We start from the raw sequence: 16,668 nt of genomic DNA, 5'->3' as shown, positions 1-16,668 counted from the left end.
GAGACACCAAGTGGTCTAGCTCGTGAAGAGAATTTTTTTTTCAGATACGAACTGGAAAGAGAGAGTAATTCCTGATCCAAAGCCTTTTGGTACCAGAGGGATTTTTTCCATTGATTTCATCAGGCTTCAGATCAGGACCTTCCTGAGAACACAGCACTTGGGGGGGGTAGTCCCAGGTGGCAAACTCTGGAGAAGCCATCAAAGTTCTTTTTCCTTCCCTTCCAGGTCTTTCTGAATACAGAGTCCTTCTGTTCCATATGCCATTTCTGCTCCTCCACTTTTTCATTTAAGAGCAGTGATGGTCCTGTATCTATGTAAATATTTATGGGAGAGGTGCTGGATCCTTTCCAAGTCTCAGTTCGCAAAGCCTGTGATACACAGGGACAAGAGCTGTCCAGCAGAGCAGCTCTTTCTAAGAAAATGCTTCTGGCACCAATTAGAGCTGGGAGCAAAGGTACAGCAGAAAACAGCCAGAAGCAGGAACTGGAAAATCTGGTGTCCTCATTTGTGATCTTCTAACATCTGGCACACACACATACACTGCAAGAACCCATAGTTTACAATGCTTGTACGTTTGCGGTACAGCATAGTCCACTCTTAATTTCATGCTTTCCCACAAAAATGGTTCGTTCCCCAAGCCCTGAGATCTCTGTGAGGCTCATGAACAGCAAGGACAAGTGATTTGTGGTAAAAACTCATGCTTTTGAGGAACATATGACTAAGCAAAATGTTCAGAGGGTGTAATGATTTGCAAAGCATGAGAAATGAAGTTTTCCTTCTTTACATTGTGAATGTAAGCCGATTTGCATATAAATTGGACCTGTCAAGTGTACTAATATCAATCAAAAAGCTGTGAAAATAAAACTGAAGTTGCAAATAAATCATTCATTTATGTGAATGTTGCTGTTCATTTTATTTATTTTTCTCCAAAGCAGTTTGAAAAAGCCAGATGCTGAAAAATGAGATACTTGGGGTTAAGCTTGGAAGTCTGAGAGCTTTGGGTTGGCAGTGTGGTCGCTTAGAAAAATGTTACAAGCCAAAAAGCATGAAGATCCGCAGCCACCAGCTCCTCATCAGTGTTAAGCCTGTGCACGCCCTCTCTGTCCACGCTGGCACCTGCTGTCCTGTGTAGGGTGAAGACCCTGCCTGAGGTAAATCTGCTGTGCCCTGCTGGATGCCTGATTCCTGACCTGTTCCATGCCCTTTGAAATGCCGGTGTGTTGGAGTCGCTGTATGGGTATGCAATATTCACCTGACCTACACAAATTGTAGTGATATCCAGGGTCCACCTAATAGGGCCAGTGCAGAAGACTTTCTGCTTGGCTCAGAAATGGTGGGACACACCATAAGGAAACCTTTTCGGTGTCACCTCTTTCAGTAACTTCTCGCTGTCACTCCACACAAAAGGAGAGGAGTGATGTCCTTGAACAGCAGCAGGAACACAATATGTGGGGACAGCTGCCTTGTCCAGAAATCCCTGATAGCGCACTCTAGCCCTGCACCCAGGTTTCAGCTATCTTCTCTTTTTCCCCTCCTTTATTTCTTTCTGGGACAGGCCATGCATAATGCCCCTCCTCCCTTGCAATCAGTTTGTTCAGTTCTCTTCAGCTTTAGCCACTGGACTAGCCTACACTGAACGTCCCACAAGTGAAAAGCGCTGCCCTTTTTGTACGGTGATTCCCCTTGTACAGCTGCCAATCACTTAGTAAAGGATGGGGCTAATGCAAACAAAATGGTGAAAGAAGTTTGTGTTGGGCTGCAGCGGGGCAGGGTTAACTGGTGAGGCCCCACATTCCACTTCCTTGCTTCTTGCCACCTTTCTGCCAGAAATTACAGCCTTCTCCAGCCTGCCCGCACAAGAACCTCTGGTACAGAAAGGACCCACATTAAACACTGCTATTGAAGGTTCTCAAGCTAGAGCAGGTCACTGGCAGAGCTGCAAGATGGAGTGATTGCACATGCAGTTCTGCTGAAGATCAGAGGGGCAATTGCCTCCTGATGAGCTGCTGGGACAGGAGCTCTTCTCACTTGTCCCTTCCTCCAGGTGTCCGGATGGAAGAAATAACCTGCGTCTTTGCACTCCTGTTAGTGCTACACTAATGCTTTTACCTGTTTTTCTTGTCCTGCCCTTCTCCTTTGCATAGCTGCATGGACAGGGCCAGGAGCACCGTCCTCTTTCCTTCCTCCCATGTCTGGCTGAGTCCCTCCATGACAGACGACTCACACGGGAGCAGATACTGCAATAAATAGGAAATGCTTGTTCAAACAACAAAATAAAATGCAATCAAGAAGTGAAAACTAACAGGAAGAAACAGTAAAAGCAAGTAAAACCAGGAAAAGTGACGATAACATTTCTAGCTGGTGCAAAACACTCCAAGTTTGCTGGTACCTACAGCAAATGCACTTGAGGCAATTTTAAATAGTGCAGATGATTGTAGAGTTTCTAATGAGCCCAGGCAGTAAAACTAATGCCAGCCCTGAGTTCACCCCAGCATGCGCAAAAGGCCAAAAGATGGCTGGAGGTCTGCAAAAGTTTCAGTTGTGCAGCCCCCGAGGCTGTGTGGTGTGCCCACGTGCTGTTACGGGGCAGGCGCAGTGTTTGCTAGTTGAAGGAGTTACTGTGGGGGGCTGCTCCAGCCAAAACCCTGATGGGTCCATCTCTAGAGACTCTTCCAGTCCTAGTGTTGTTCTGCCAATGCTGGGAGTCCTGTGGCTGTGAGCCTGGAGGGAAGTGCTCAGTGGTGTGTGAACTGGAGAAGTAAATAATAAGTAAATAAATAATAAGTAAATAAACAATAAATGAAGAGAAGGAGAGTAGATACTTAGGGGCTATGTTATGCACAAGGGGAGGCAGCATCTGCTGCAAAATCCTGCAAAGTGCCCAGCACCGAGTGTACATCTTGATGTCCCTCTAACCAGTTGGGTCTGACAACACCAGGTCGATGCATGCTATGAAGTGCTGTGTAAGCTCCCAGTGCCAGACCTGTGTCTCCTGTTTGTTCTTTGTGGCTTCCTCTGACATCCTTGCCTCCCCGCGTGAGCTCATGGCAATGCCATGGGGGGTCTGAGTCCTGTTGCAGGTGCCTTTGGCTGGAGCAGTGACTTGCAGACATCCCAGCTGGGCAAGGGAGGAAGCATCATGCAGCGGAGACATTTCGCTCACTGATTTGCAGCAGTCCAAAGCAGGTATGAAATGGTACCAGGGGAAGAGAGCAACACTTCACAGGTGCTCAGCACTTGCCTTGATCTGATGTGAGAGAGAAGTGACTGCAGCTATGTGGGCGAGACCTGGAAGCAGTGGTGGTTTGCGCAGGGGCAGGCAGGAGAACGGGCACAGCGGCGGTGGAGGTGACTGGCCCTGCGAGCCAGGCTGGGGAGAGAGGAGCTGTTTCAGGCAGGCTGCTTTCCAGCTCGTGTGCAGGCCTGAGACAAGTCAGAGTCCAGCAGTGGCCGGCCAGCCCTGGGGCAGCTCCAAAGATGGATGCTCCTAGAAATTGTACAGGAGCATCTGTGGCAATTCAGAGTTTTATTGAAATCCCTGGTGGCTCATGTGTGCACTTTTAAAAGGTCTCCAGCCCTACAGCTGTTAACACCTTGAAGCCAGCCTGCCCTCTGGTCCCTGGGGGACGTCAGAAATTCCTCTGCAACTCCACCTCACTCACGGTGCCCAGTTTTTGCATTCTGGGGGTATTTTGGCTCAGTGTGTGTGTGGCAGCCAGGGCCAGACACAGGCTGCAGTGTTGGGGAGACCCTCACAGCTGCTGCTGCTCTCCCTCATGGCCCAGGGCACAAACACCCTGCAAGGCACAGGGGGTTACAGGGAGGGTTTGAGCCCCTTTTGCCCTCAGCTTGCTAAATCTGCACCTGCCCAAAGGCTGCAGGCTGAACCAGGGTCTGGGGAAATGAGCACAAATGTTTCTGCAGACTTTGTTTTTGCCAGGGGGGATTTTGGTGTCTCAGAGCTTTTGTGTGTCCTGAGAGACCCACAGGTAGACACGTGCAATAGTCTGTTTGCATATCACAAGCAAGCTTCATGCTGAAGCTACTCAAGTTCAGAAAACTGACTGCAAGCAGCAGTCCTCATGCAGGAGAGCAGATTGAACACCCTGCAGTTGCTTACAACACAGTCACAGAAACGAGGCAACAAAAAAAAAGGGAGTTTCTTGTTAGTTGGTTGTATTAAAGTTCCTGCTCTCTCCTTAGTGTGGTACAGTGATGGCATGTGGGTGCTGAGTATCCCTATCTGAATGCAGCCATGGTGGTGACCGTGAGCCGGGCAGTGCTCCTTTCACATCACTGGGAATGTGGATGGTAGCAGGCAGGAGACAGAGAAGGGAAGTGCTACAGCTCCCTCCTGTCCTGCCTCCCCCGCTAATCCCCAAGGAGGCACAGGGTATGGGGAATTTCTGTGATACACACTCCTGCCTGGTGACAGCCGTGCTGAGGTAGCATGCCGCCAGCATGAGACCAGGACATCGGGCACACACTGTGGCCCTTCACCAGCACAGGTTGGATTTGGACCGCGTTTTCGGGAGTGTGTTGCCATGCCTGTGTGGGTTTCCCCATCAGGTTCACTCAGCTGGTGTCTCTGTGCCATGCCATGGAGGGGTTCTTGCTCAGAGCGTTCCTCCATCCAGCGTCCCCATCCCACGCCGACCGTCAGCAGTTCGTTTCCTCTTCACAAGGAGTGGCAACAGCAGCGTAACAGGACTGTGTTTGCCGCGTGCTGAATGGGGAACAGCTGGAGGCAGAAGATTGTTTGGGCTATTTGCCTGTTGCCTGGACATCTTGTTTGCTTGTTTGAGCCCTGAAAAAAATAGGTTTCCAGTTCCTCCAGAGGCTGGTCTGTGTTAAGCCTGTATATTGTGGGCTGCTTTTGAAAACTGGTGTTTTATAACTTTGCAAATGAGTGTCCTGCTGTTTCGGTGGCAAGGCTTCATAAACAAGGCAGTCTTCTCAGAAATTTCCCTGCCACAGAGCCAGCGGGACAGGGGGAGCAGGAGCAGCCTGGTGTCTGACACTACATGCTTCCAGTGTCAGAGAAGCAGATACCCCTGAGTGTGGTCCCGGTTGGACCTCTCTCTTGAGTGGATTTAAGCGGCTGATAAATGATAACGCTGGCTGATGTTTATGGACTGTGCTCAGAAGGATGCCACTCAGCTTTCCTCCCGATTGGCTCCTCACCTGGGGTAAACCAGCATCAGTCTGTTGCAATCATAACACTGTGCTTGTAACTGCTCTGTCTGTAACACTTACACATATCCTCTGGCTCCTTACTTCTGGGTGTTTGCTTTTATTCTGAGCAGCTGGACAGTCCTTTGCCCTGTGAGAAAAGCATCTTTTTTCTCACTGCTGAGTGCAGACGTTTTGGCTGTGGAAAATGGAGATAAATAAGAATAGGCTGGTCAGGAAACAGAGAGGGTGTTGTTGCCAGCTGACACTGGAGAAGTAATATCAGGAAGAACGCGGATTTGGCCAAGGCACTCACAAGCAGTGCCATGGGTCTAGTCATGAGCCTGGATGTGCAGCAATTGTGCAGCTTCAGGCTGTGGCGGCTGCACATCCTCTCAAATAACAGCAAAATGTCAGTCTGACATGGACACAGGACCAGAGTCCAGGAGTCCACCTCCTGCTTCCCAAAAGTCATCCCTTTAACACCTTGTGTTCCTTCGGAAATCTCTTTATCAACTACTGACCAGACCTGAGCCTGTTTGATTTGGCAGGCACGGACTTGGGGGATGGGGGCAGGGGAAAAAAAATAACAACACTGCAGCCGATTCATCGCTCCTTGTTTATTCCACCAGAAATAGATTTGGCAGAGCACATCAGGAATGAACTAATCAGCAGGGAATTAATTGGCATGTTGTTAAAAGGCAGGAACAACGCGGTGAACAAATTCATGGCTGGATGGCCAGAGGGTTCAAGCAGCCAGAGAGAAGCACTGCATAGTGGAAACTGTGACTAGTAAGAGAAGTCGTACAGCTGTGCCGGAGAACAAGCGGTTGAGAGCTCTCCCAAAAGAACCAGGGGCAAAGATATACGGGTGTCCTTGCAGACGGAGCTGCTTTCAAGAGGGGCTCCATTGCCCAGGCTTTCCTTCCCATAAGGCTTCCATGTGTGGGGGGAGATGGCTAGCTTGCAGGAGTGGGAGGGAGGGGTAGGAGATGTACAGCTGGAGGAGGCTCCACGGAAAGACTGTGGAAACGCAGAGAGCGGGGAAATAAAGAGGGACACGTCACTCATTGCAAGCTGAAATGCAGAGGGGGTGGTGAGGAGAAGAGGAGCAGGGAGGCAGAGATTTGGAAGCCTCATCACAGAAGGACTGGCCTCAAGAGCACAGGTAACGCTTGTATGCAATTCTCTGCCTTCTTTCCCAGGAATGTTTTGTTTCTTCTTCTGGAGGAGACACATCCATGCACCTCGGAAAGACCTTGTTGGGTTGAGGGACTCTAAAGGCACCTGTGGGAAGAGCCAGGAGAGGAGGGAACATGTGCAGACTGGCATGGACTTGGAGGTTAGAAGATTGCTACCTACATTTCCAGAGAACAGGGGTGTGCAGAGTGAAAGAAGGAGGGAACAAATCCTTAGGGACAGCCAGACAGGCAGACATGGACAGTGCAAGGTCTGTGGGTGCCTATCCAGGGAGAGAGAGGAAACTTCTTAAGAGGGAACACCAAGCTCTAAATGAGAGAGAGATGGAGATAAGACATATCCTGAAAAAGCAGGTACACCTGGAGAAGAGGCAGAAGGTGTATATTACCTCCTCAAAATCAACAGTACTTTACTAATGTTATGATTTGCAGTAGATGTGTGCTTTGCACCTGGATGGCTTTTTTTTTTCTTCTTTAGCATCAGTATGCCTGCCTGCTGGCTACAGCATCACCCTAGCTGTTAGCCATCGGGGCTGTCAATCAGATCCCTTTGTTTAGCAGGATGGTCAGGCTATTTGAGGGATTCGGGTGCTCTTTGCTTTCACACAACATCCAGGTAGAAAATGAGCAGCGTAACTCTCAATAACATGCAAAAGCACTATTTAACTCAAATATGTTGCCAAACTTGAAAACGTCAAGATATTGTTATTCCTACATAACCCAAAGCTGGGCGTGCACGTGTAGCAACGTATATCATTATACCCACACACATAGAAACCGAAGAATAATACATCACAATGGATTTTTAACAAGGACTTTTGAAACAGGTGATATTCTAGCTGTACTGCTGTGGCTGGGTTAATATTGTAGGACCCAATTTTTTTAAATTGCTTTTGGCATTTTTCTTGATCTTTCCACCATTACATAATGCTACAAGCATATGCTAATGTTTATATTAGCCTGATTTTTTTTGCTTGGAGAGCTAACAAATGCCATCCGCTTTGCAAGTAGAGCTTGCAAATTCTTTGATTGTTCTGGACTTGCAGTCTTGGCAGCTTTCTCCTCTAAAAGCTCAGAGTCTTTTCAGGATCCCAGCCTGGGAGCTCTGGCAGAACTGGCATTAACTGAGAAATTGTGTGCAGCTACTATATGTTTTTTAATGTGAAGCTGTTTGGTTTATATTAAACCTTCTTGACTTTATACATAGAACATTTTAGTTGGGTGTGTGTAAGTAATATAACCTTAAAATATTCTTTAAAAATCGCATATAGACATAAAGATAGGGAAATTCCAACAGTCTGCAAAAATACCTTTATTATCTCTTGAGATCCTTCACAAAATTGAGAATCTTAAACATACTTTGATGTTTAAATATCCATTACCATTGGAGTGAGAGCTACTTTTTATGTATTTATGATTTACCTGAGATCAAACTCCCTGATTTATTTAAAAGTATATTTATTTCTCTGCAAATAACCCAAAACCCAGTATCACTCTTCAACTTTAGTTTGAAAGTAGCTCAAAAGGAAAACTTGGGAAAATTATGAGAGGAGAATGGGTCTCAAATGAAAACCGCAAAGCTAATTCACTTGCAGTCCAATATTGCAGCAAAAAATCCTTCATTTTAGGGATCACTACAGTGATTTCTAACTCTAATCAACAAAATCTTCCTCTCAAAGCAAGCATGGGCTTGAGCTAACACACCAGGATGCTCATGCATGGCTTCAGGAGAGTGTATGAGTTTAGAGCAGACAGAAGTCCAGGGAAAGGTTTCAAACCCTCTTGATATACAAGGGGCAGGCAAACTCTGAATCGTAGTGCAACAACTCACATGTCTGCAATAGGAACAGTGTGTTCTCAGGCTTCAGGGGAGAGTGGGCTCTCTGAAATGAAGCTGTGTTTGGCATTGGGAGAGGATAACCCAGGCAATTCCCCCATATCCTAGCAGACAGCACAACCCATGGGCAGTAGTGAACTCAAGTCATCACCTGTTTTCCCTTAGTATGTCAAAATCTGGGGCAGATACTAGTGAAATCTCAGTGCTCTATTGTCATTCCCCACTGCGTGAAATGGAGTATACTGGAGCAGCAAGAAACAGAAAGGGTGAATGGGAGAGGGGCAGCGATGGGAGTTCAAATCCTGGCAGCGCTCCTTTGCTTTGGGGCAAGGATTCAGGCTTGGATGGCACAACTGCTGATCCCAGCAGGGCTGTGCTCAGGGTATTGAGCTAGCACAGCTCTTTTATCATGTCAGTGAGAGGAATTGAGAGGTTAAAAGAAGAAAAAAAAAATTGTGTAATAATGAGATGAATATGTCTGTCTTCATTGCTTGCAGATGAAGGGACTGTCCGGTGAAGCACTGAGCCTATCCTGCTCCAAGGGCAGAATATGATATAATTTTCTGACAAAGAGTATGCCGTATTATTGTAATTAATAGTAACAATAACAAAGCTACTATGTTATTATTGTTATTCTCTGGACTTAGGAAAGCCCTTTCATCCAAGGATGTAAGACAGTTTTCCCTGCTTGTCAATCCGTGTTCTACCCTGACAGTATTTTCCAGTGTGACGCTGCAACGGATCCGAAGATGTATTTGCAACGGGCTTGGGATCTGGTTCCTATTACAGATGACCCTGCAGACTTTTTCTGCTAGAAACCTTATCAGTGAATATCCATTTGTCTTCTACAATTCCACCTAAGAGAGGGAAGATTGCTCAATTTCTGTGTAAGTGTCTGAGATATTTCAAATATGATTATAACCTGATGTTTACTATGATAATAAATTACAACAGGCCCTCAGGAATGCAGGGAGCAAAGCTACAAAGAAACTGGTCCGTGAGGGGACCTGCAAATAGAGCATGTGGGTCTTGTGATTCATTTGGACACCTGATGTTTTAAAAAGTTTGAGATCAAGTAGGGTGGATTTTCAGTATCAGTTGTAGGTGGAACTTATCACCACCCTTCTTTTAACAAATACAGAAAGATCAAAGTATCCCAGCCCTGGGGTATTGAAACAGATGGGAGGTGGAAAGGGTAAGGAATGGACAATCTCTTCAGGATGTTTTAAAATGAGCTGGGAGGCCACACTGCGTCCTTGATGTTGGCAGCATTTTCCAATCATTTGCAATTAGAGACGTTGGCGTCTGGTAAGTCCTTTCCCATCAGGGAAGATTAAAAGGGCATGTGCAGTGCATAGTCATCAAAAGAAAGAGAAAAAAAAAGGTCTAAAGGCTGGAGTATTTATTTGGAAATGCAGAGAGGCAGAGGAGCTGTGGTGTCAGTGCAAATAGTTTCAAGAAGGTCCATGAAGACCTTTTCATTATGTGCCTCGGTGATATCATCAAACCTTCTTAGAGATCTTCATTTTGGCAGCTCTGAGTTGGGGGGAAGAAGAGGTGTATGTATGTGTGAGATAAGAAGAAGGTAATTTATTTTTTTCCTTTAAATGAATACTGCAATTAGAAGAAGAATACTGAGTACAAAATACATCCTGACAGGTGGAAAGTAGTATTTTTAAAGTGGCATGACATTTTCCATCAATATGGCTATATTCATACTGCTATTTTAAATATATGGAAAAATAAATGCAGTTGTAATTAAAAAACACTAGTGATTGAATGTAAGAAAGGCGCAAAGTAAAAGGATTATTTATGTACTGCTTTATTTGCTACAGCTTCTAGTAGGTTTTGAGGTGGCTGAATTCTTCCCAGATGTCTAGGAGATGAGGATTATATGATATTCAAAAAGCAATTTAATGTCCTCATATTTTGCAGTGAGGTCTTAGACTTTTGATGCATGTACCTGAACAGGGGAGTAATTTGGATTTTCTGAATGTGCCTACTTCTCACATGAGCCCCTCCATCACTGTGACTACAGATGACTGAAATCATCACTAAACCCCATGAACTTGGCAATGCATTTTTTCTGTTTGCTATGTGCAATATGTGCATAATTGATATTTCCAGCCAGTTTCTACCAGAACAGCTGTTCATGACATTTAAAAAAAAAAAAAAATCAGATTCAACACTGAGGGACTACTTAATTAAGACAGAATAACAAATTAGCGTGAGTAAGCTGTGGAGAGACTGACCTATCCTCTTATATTTAGAAATGGTACTTGTCCAGGAGGGCCTGTAGGTTAGGGTTTACTTCCATTGACTTGGGAATGATGGTAAACTCGAAAGAAGACAAGGAGCTTAGGTAAATGCTCACATTAGTTCATATACCTGTCTTGCCTACCCTGCAGATTTGCTCAGGAGGAACCGATCCCCTGACACCAGGGCAAGGTGGAGACAGTTCATGGGGGGTGGGGTTGCCTTTGAGGCTCCATCACCGGGCAGCATCTCAGTTATTGCCACTGGTTAGTGGATCAGATCAAAAAGAACAACTTCCTATTCTGGCCTCTATTAAATCCTTGATAAATTGCTTCACTAGTTTGTACCTTGCTTACCCTAACTGTAAAGTGGGGATGCAGCTATTTCTGTACTTCGTGGTACCTCCTCCTGACATTCATAGACCATTTATAGCTGTAAGGTTCTATCCCAACATGGCGACGTATGAAGCAAAGCTGCTTTCCTAGCTGCTGCCAGTTGATGAAGCATCTCTGTACCACTCAATGGCTTGGAAAAAAGTAAGGAGGCTTGTACTTGTGAAAAAGAAAAGTCCCTGTGCTTCTGTAAAAGCTAGGCTGAGAAACTTGAACAATATTTTAAAGAAATACATCATCAGAGAGAAATTTTGTGTTGGGGTGACAGGTGGGAAGTGGAGTAGGAGAGGAAAACGAGAAATAAACAAGATTTTTTGTCTCCACAGAGCAGGGGAAAGTCAAGGTCCTACGAACAGCCACCATGGTGACTCTTCCTCTTTTCCTCTTCTTCGTCCTCTTGCCCTGCAGTAAATCCCGGGAGGAATTTCTGGACCAGCATCAGAAATGGAACTACAGAGAAGGCGGTAAGAGGTGGTGGTGGTGGGTCAGCCTGGGAGGCATTCGCTAACTCAGGGATGAAGATTTGCCTATTGCATCCTTGGGGTGAGACACACAGTGCTCATTCATGAGTGCTTTTTCTTGATTCCTGGGAAGCTGCTGAGGTTTTTGGAAAGAAAAATGGTTTTAGGAATAATCAGCTGGAGTATCTAGTGGCAGAAGAAAACTCGGGCAACCAGAGGCAGAGAATTACACTGTGAGGGAGAGTTATCTGCTTTTTAATTTAGATCCTCCATATGTTTAATATTTGGCATTTCATTGCAACTCAGTCCAAGTGATGGGGAATGGAATCAAATTCAGACCACTGGCTCATGTTTTCTTGTTCTGTCACGTTTATTTTCCTCTCCTCCATGGACGACCTGCTAACCTAGCTGATAAGGTCAACATCGAAGGCATTAACAGCATTACTCAAACACTTGAGAAATGGGGAAATGGCATCTTCTGGCAAATGAAACACACCCTGCTGAACAACCCGAACGCTTTACTGCCCGAGTTCTCCAGGTAATTCCCTTCATCCGGAGGCGGGATTCAGTCCTCTCCCAGGTGTCCTTCCTTGAGTGGCATTCATCTTCTTTAAGATGAACTTTCAGATTGCTCAGTTGTGGGGACATGAATCGCACTGTCTTGGTATGTGTTGTGCTAGCAGCTCTGATTAGTAAACTGAATATTCTGCTGACTATTTATTGTGAAACATTCTCAATTGCCATGACTGTATTATAAGAATTATCCTAAAGAAAATTTAGGCTGTTGTCAGCACCTCACTCCTGTGAGAACAGGATGAAAAAACGAATTGTGCTACAAATCCACACATGGACTTGGCCACAGGGCAGGGAGAAGCTGATTTGGCCTGTGATGTTTTTGATTTCAATCTCTGTAACACCCAGATCGGAGAAAGCTATTCACTAGTCCATGTCCTCATATTTCCCCCTTTGCATTGCAGGAAATATTAACGATTGAGCACACTCACAAAATCTAATTTAATCTGAAATTTCCAGAAACAGAGTGGAAAAGGCAATGAAAGAGAGAGAGAGGTAGGGAATACTAGAAACCTAAATATCACTTAAATCAGAGTTGTTCCTAAAGCAAGTGGTCCTCTTCCATACCTCAGCTTTCTCTTTAGGAAAAAGAAAAGAATATCTGTCCACAACTGCTAAGCATTGAACCAGTTGAAGAGGAAACGCTAGAAGAATAAAATGGCACTAGTCAGAAGGTCACACAGTATCTGTACAAATTAGGGTTTCAAGAGGATATAGTTGATAGATTGTATGCTGGCCTTTAGCATCAAGTGGATTTCTCCCTGACTGCATGGTGGCTGCTGTTATTAGCACAGAATTCATCACAACTTTCACACTGCCAATGCTGAAATTAATTGGTGCCTAAGATTATCAGGGCCAATATTAAGTCATGTATTTGGAAAGCTCTATCTTTAATCCAGGGAGATGTAATGAGACTATTCAGCCATGTTTCCTGCATAGGGCTTTGAATTAAGAGTTTGCTGGTAAGGACACAGGCAAGTCTATTAGAAATATTGATGACTGACAGTAATCCATTGGAATCACTGGCCCAGCCTCCGTGTCTGCTGCTGGTTAACAGTGAGGCTAATTAATACTAACTAATATCAGGTAAGATTAGAATGATCATCAGAGCTTCATAACACCCAAAGGGAGACTGAGAGGAAGCCCTCCACAGGAAGGGACATGGTTACCCCCAAGCACACTGGTGCATCAGTGCAGCCCTCACCTTGCCAAATCCTGATGTAAAACCTGGCTCTCCCCCTCCCTCAGCTCAGGCAGAGGCACAGCCTGGAGTGACCAGGGAGCTGTGCAATCACAGCTGCACCATGGCATGCAGTAGTCTGCCCTTCACTGGGAAGTCTTCATAGGTGATCCCATGCATTGCTGCTCTCTTCTTCTCCACCCCTGCTGGTTCCAGCCATGCAGGATGGTTTTCATGTCCCCCGCAGCAGGAGTGCTGTGAAGTGCTTCTGGGAGCTCATAAACCAGCTGTCATTCTGCACTGAGCCAGCTGTGCTTTGGTGGCGATGGAAAGAGCCCGTGCTGGTCCTGAAGCTTGTGGTTTGCTGGATTCAGACAGGGGCATCTCAGATGAGTTCCCACCACCTGAGGGTCAGGGTGGCTTTGGAAGCATCTTTTAATGGTTCCTTGCAACTTCCCCACCAACAAACACAAGGCCATGGTAAATTATTTTGCATGCTCAGGAACACTCCTCACACTGAGTTATTCTCCTGTATTACTCTCTCTGCAGCCTCCGCCCTGTCTCCGCAGCTGTGGACAATCTTGTGAGGGAAGTCCAGTCGATAAGGAAAAGGCTAGAAGAACTGAATGAACGCCTCAACGTCATCAGCAAAACTGTCCTTCCCATCCGATTGAACGCTCTGCAGAGCCAGAGGCGTGGAAATACTCAGCTGCGGAGACTTCCGATGCATAGGAGAAGGTTGTATGCTCGCAGGAGACCTCAGAGGAGTTAATTCTCTACCAGAAAAAAAGGGAAATCTTTATTTTTTTCATCTGCTTAAGCCTTTCTCCATGGGACTCTGCTAGAGAGAATAAAGCAAAGCACATACAAGTCAGCTTTATTAAGGAGACCAGAACTTCTGCATTTTGTTGCTGCCTTTCAAACCTAGGTCAGCAGGTGAAATCTGACCCTTCACTGATGGCTTGGTGTCCCAAGCAGAATGAGTTGACAAGCTTAGTCTACTTGAGTGTGAATACCTTCAGGCTATATAATCATTCTTTCTGCTTACCAGAGAAAGTTCTTTCTATAAAGATCAGGTGAATTTCTCTCTCTGTCCTATTTTTACAGCACTCCATCTGACACAGCTGGGGAATTTGATCTTCAAAAGTGCTGAACGCCTGATGAATGCAGAAAGATAGATTAGTGTTTGGCAATTCCAGCTGGGCAGGGAGGGGTAGAGGAAGCTATGTTTTAAAATACAGCCTTAACCTATTCTCCATCAGTGCAAAGAATGCCCCGTTCACATGTTCAGAGGGTAGGTAGGGTTGGATAACCTTGGGCTGTGCATCATGTTTCAAGACTGAAGATGTGTCAGATTCTAGGGACCAAATTTGAACATCTATCTTCTCCAAAGAGCTTTTTTTTAGCTATCTGGAACTGGGCACTCAAAACCTTGTTATTCAGCAGATATGTTCAGAATTTCCAGCACTCTGAAAGATGTCGCATTGACTTCTGCCAAGACCCTTGGAAACCAGGGGATGTTTTTTCAAAACTATTCAGATAGCTAATGGCACAGATAGGTGTCTAGAAGGATTTTCCAAAATAGCTTGAGACAGTTCAGTCCCCAAAATCACAGATAATAATTCAATTGGTGTCTAATTCGCAGAATATCTTCTCCACATGCAAGCACTGACCTCCAGACATTTTCCAACATCCTTTAGCACAATTAAGATCTGTAGAAAAAGAATAACTATGCCAGTCAAGGACTTTGGTGCCTCAGGGAGTACCCAGAATACCCCGCCTTCGGCTTGTCCTTGCCTGTGGCTTCCTGATGATAGAAGTGGTGATAAAAAACAGTGCAGAAATCAAATTACGCACTGAACAGAGGATATAGTGGGCTTGCCCTTCAGGTCTCTAAAGGTAAATCCAATACAGAGATTCCCATCCAGCACTGCAGCCAACTGCGTACCTGAAATATGTTGAAACATAGGCAGGAGAGTCAGAGAGGAAAATAAACTATTTTTTTAAAGGTCTGGATGAAGCAATTTATGAGAACAAAAATAAAGAATGGATTATGTCTAAATGGTTGTGGGGGAGGCTGGCATGACAGCTGTTTAGCAAACACTCTCCAACCATAAACAGTGAGGACGCAGACTAGCTATTTAAGGATTCCCAAGGCCTGAGTTTATGGAAAGAATTTCAGCGACACTACAATAACCTCCAGAGGGAAAGGGGAAAAACTAGTTTCATATGAAATCTTTCAAAATGAACCAGAAGAAGCAACACAGTCAGCATTTTGGCTGTGACCTGGGAGTTCAGTGGGGGAGGTATGAGGAGTGTATGAGACAATCTGATAAATATTTCCCGGGTGCAAATTCTGAGTTCAGGTTTTCAGAAAATAACAAAACTCTAACTTGGAAGGTCTTTCTTTGGCTTTTGCTTGGGAATTTGAAACACTGCATAACTAGACAAAGGAAGAATCAAGCCTGTGAAAAGGCTCATAAAAAGATACAGTTGTGCCTTTGGTGAAGTTGTCATCATAATTTCTCAGGAAATGTAAAGTATTTTGATCCCAGAATATATTTACCTAAATTACAAGGAATAACAAGAGAGAAAGGCCTCATCAACCTCCTCCTTGTTATTCTGCATTCAGAGCTACTAGGCTGTGCTGTAGCATCAGCTGTACACTTGCACAGACTGCTGGTCCCTCCAGGGGATGCTTTACACTCTTTGCTTGGGGCTGTAGGGACTGGACTGCTGGTCACTCTGGCCTATCTAGAGGAAGAATACAACATAAACGCCAGCTTTCATGTTCATATTTTAGACATGAGCATTTTACCAGGCAACCTGAAGTTGTATAAAATCCAACATGAAACAGAAAGGTAAGACTCCTGGCCCAGGGAAGTCCCTCAGTCACAGATGGCTGGAGGTGGGAGGCCAGACCAGATCACTGCATGCCTTTACTTTTTACTTAGATGTCCACCACCAGCTTCTGCCAGGGACAGAGGATCGGGCAAGATGGACCTCTGCTCTGACCCAGTCCATGTATTTCTATACCGATATGTGCAAGTTGGTATCTTTGGCAAAATTCCTCAGCTCAATGGAGAAACTCACTGTTTTAAAAGAGAATAAATAAGCTGCAGCATACAACGTATATTACAATTTTACAATTTCTTGCATAATGGTGAATAAAACAAATGATATAAATGGTTAATAAATGACTAGATCTGTGGCCTTGTCACCACTGATAGCAGCCCCTGTCATTAACTCTGTGAAAGTGCACGTCAGGCTCCAGCCCTGCTCCCCGACCTGAACGTGGCCTGTTTGATCAAAGGACCATGGCCAGCTGCTTTAACTTGTCTTTGTACCACCCTCTCTCTCTAGATGGAAATGCTTTAATGGCACATTTCTTTTACTATTTTTTTGTCTGCTTTTTAAGAGTATAGTAAAGTTATGCATCAGCCTGCTTCCATGCCACTCACCTTCTATTTGAAGAGGCAGAAGTTCATCTGAGCAGGCATCTCGGGGTGCCCCTGCCTCATCTGCCTGGGGAGGCTGGTCTGATCCATAGCTGCCCCAGTGACCGGTATTCGATTCCTGCCTCCGCTACCCTCTTCTT

The 16,668-nt window shown here is 45.3% G+C and overlaps 1 protein-coding gene across 2 annotated transcripts; it reads left to right on the top strand.

The window, feature by feature from the left end:
- The first annotated feature begins 6,279 nt into the window (after positions 1–6,279).
- Positions 6,280–16,291, top strand: LOC143159454 (uncharacterized). 2 transcript variants are annotated; one of them, XM_076336288.1, is made up of 5 exons: positions 6,280–6,340; positions 8,924–9,095; positions 11,183–11,320; positions 11,726–11,855; positions 13,620–16,291. In XM_076336288.1, exons 3-5 carry the CDS (start codon positions 11,218–11,220, stop codon positions 13,840–13,842), a joined length of 456 nt encoding a protein of 151 aa, XP_076192403.1. In that variant the 5' UTR covers positions 6,280–6,340; positions 8,924–9,095; positions 11,183–11,217; the 3' UTR covers positions 13,843–16,291. The 2 variants fall into 2 exon arrangements, with proteins under 2 accessions (XP_076192403.1, XP_076192414.1); XM_076336299.1 differs by lacking the exon at positions 6,280–6,340 and adding an exon at positions 6,484–6,514.
- The last annotated feature ends 377 nt before the right edge of the window (positions 16,292–16,668 follow it).

This window comes from Aptenodytes patagonicus, chromosome 1 (genome assembly GCF_965638725.1).
Source record: "Aptenodytes patagonicus chromosome 1, bAptPat1.pri.cur, whole genome shotgun sequence".
NCBI classification, from domain to species: Eukaryota; Metazoa; Chordata; class Aves; order Sphenisciformes; family Spheniscidae; genus Aptenodytes; species Aptenodytes patagonicus.
Note: the sequence above shows the minus strand (reverse complement) of the source record. Positions and strands in the feature narration are given on the sequence as shown.

Excerpts from the sequence above, each read along its gene's own strand:
- LOC143159454 (XM_076336288.1), top strand. The coding sequence starts at position 11,218 with ATGGTGACTCTTCCTCTTTTCCTCTTCTTCGTCCTCTTGCCCTGCAGT. Across the intron at positions 11,321-11,725 it reads ATGGAACTACAGAGAAGGCG|CTGATAAGGTCAACATCGAA; the intron begins GTAAGAGGTGGT and ends CTGCTAACCTAG. Across the intron at positions 11,856-13,619 it reads TTACTGCCCGAGTTCTCCAG|CCTCCGCCCTGTCTCCGCAG; the intron begins GTAATTCCCTTC and ends CTCTCTCTGCAG.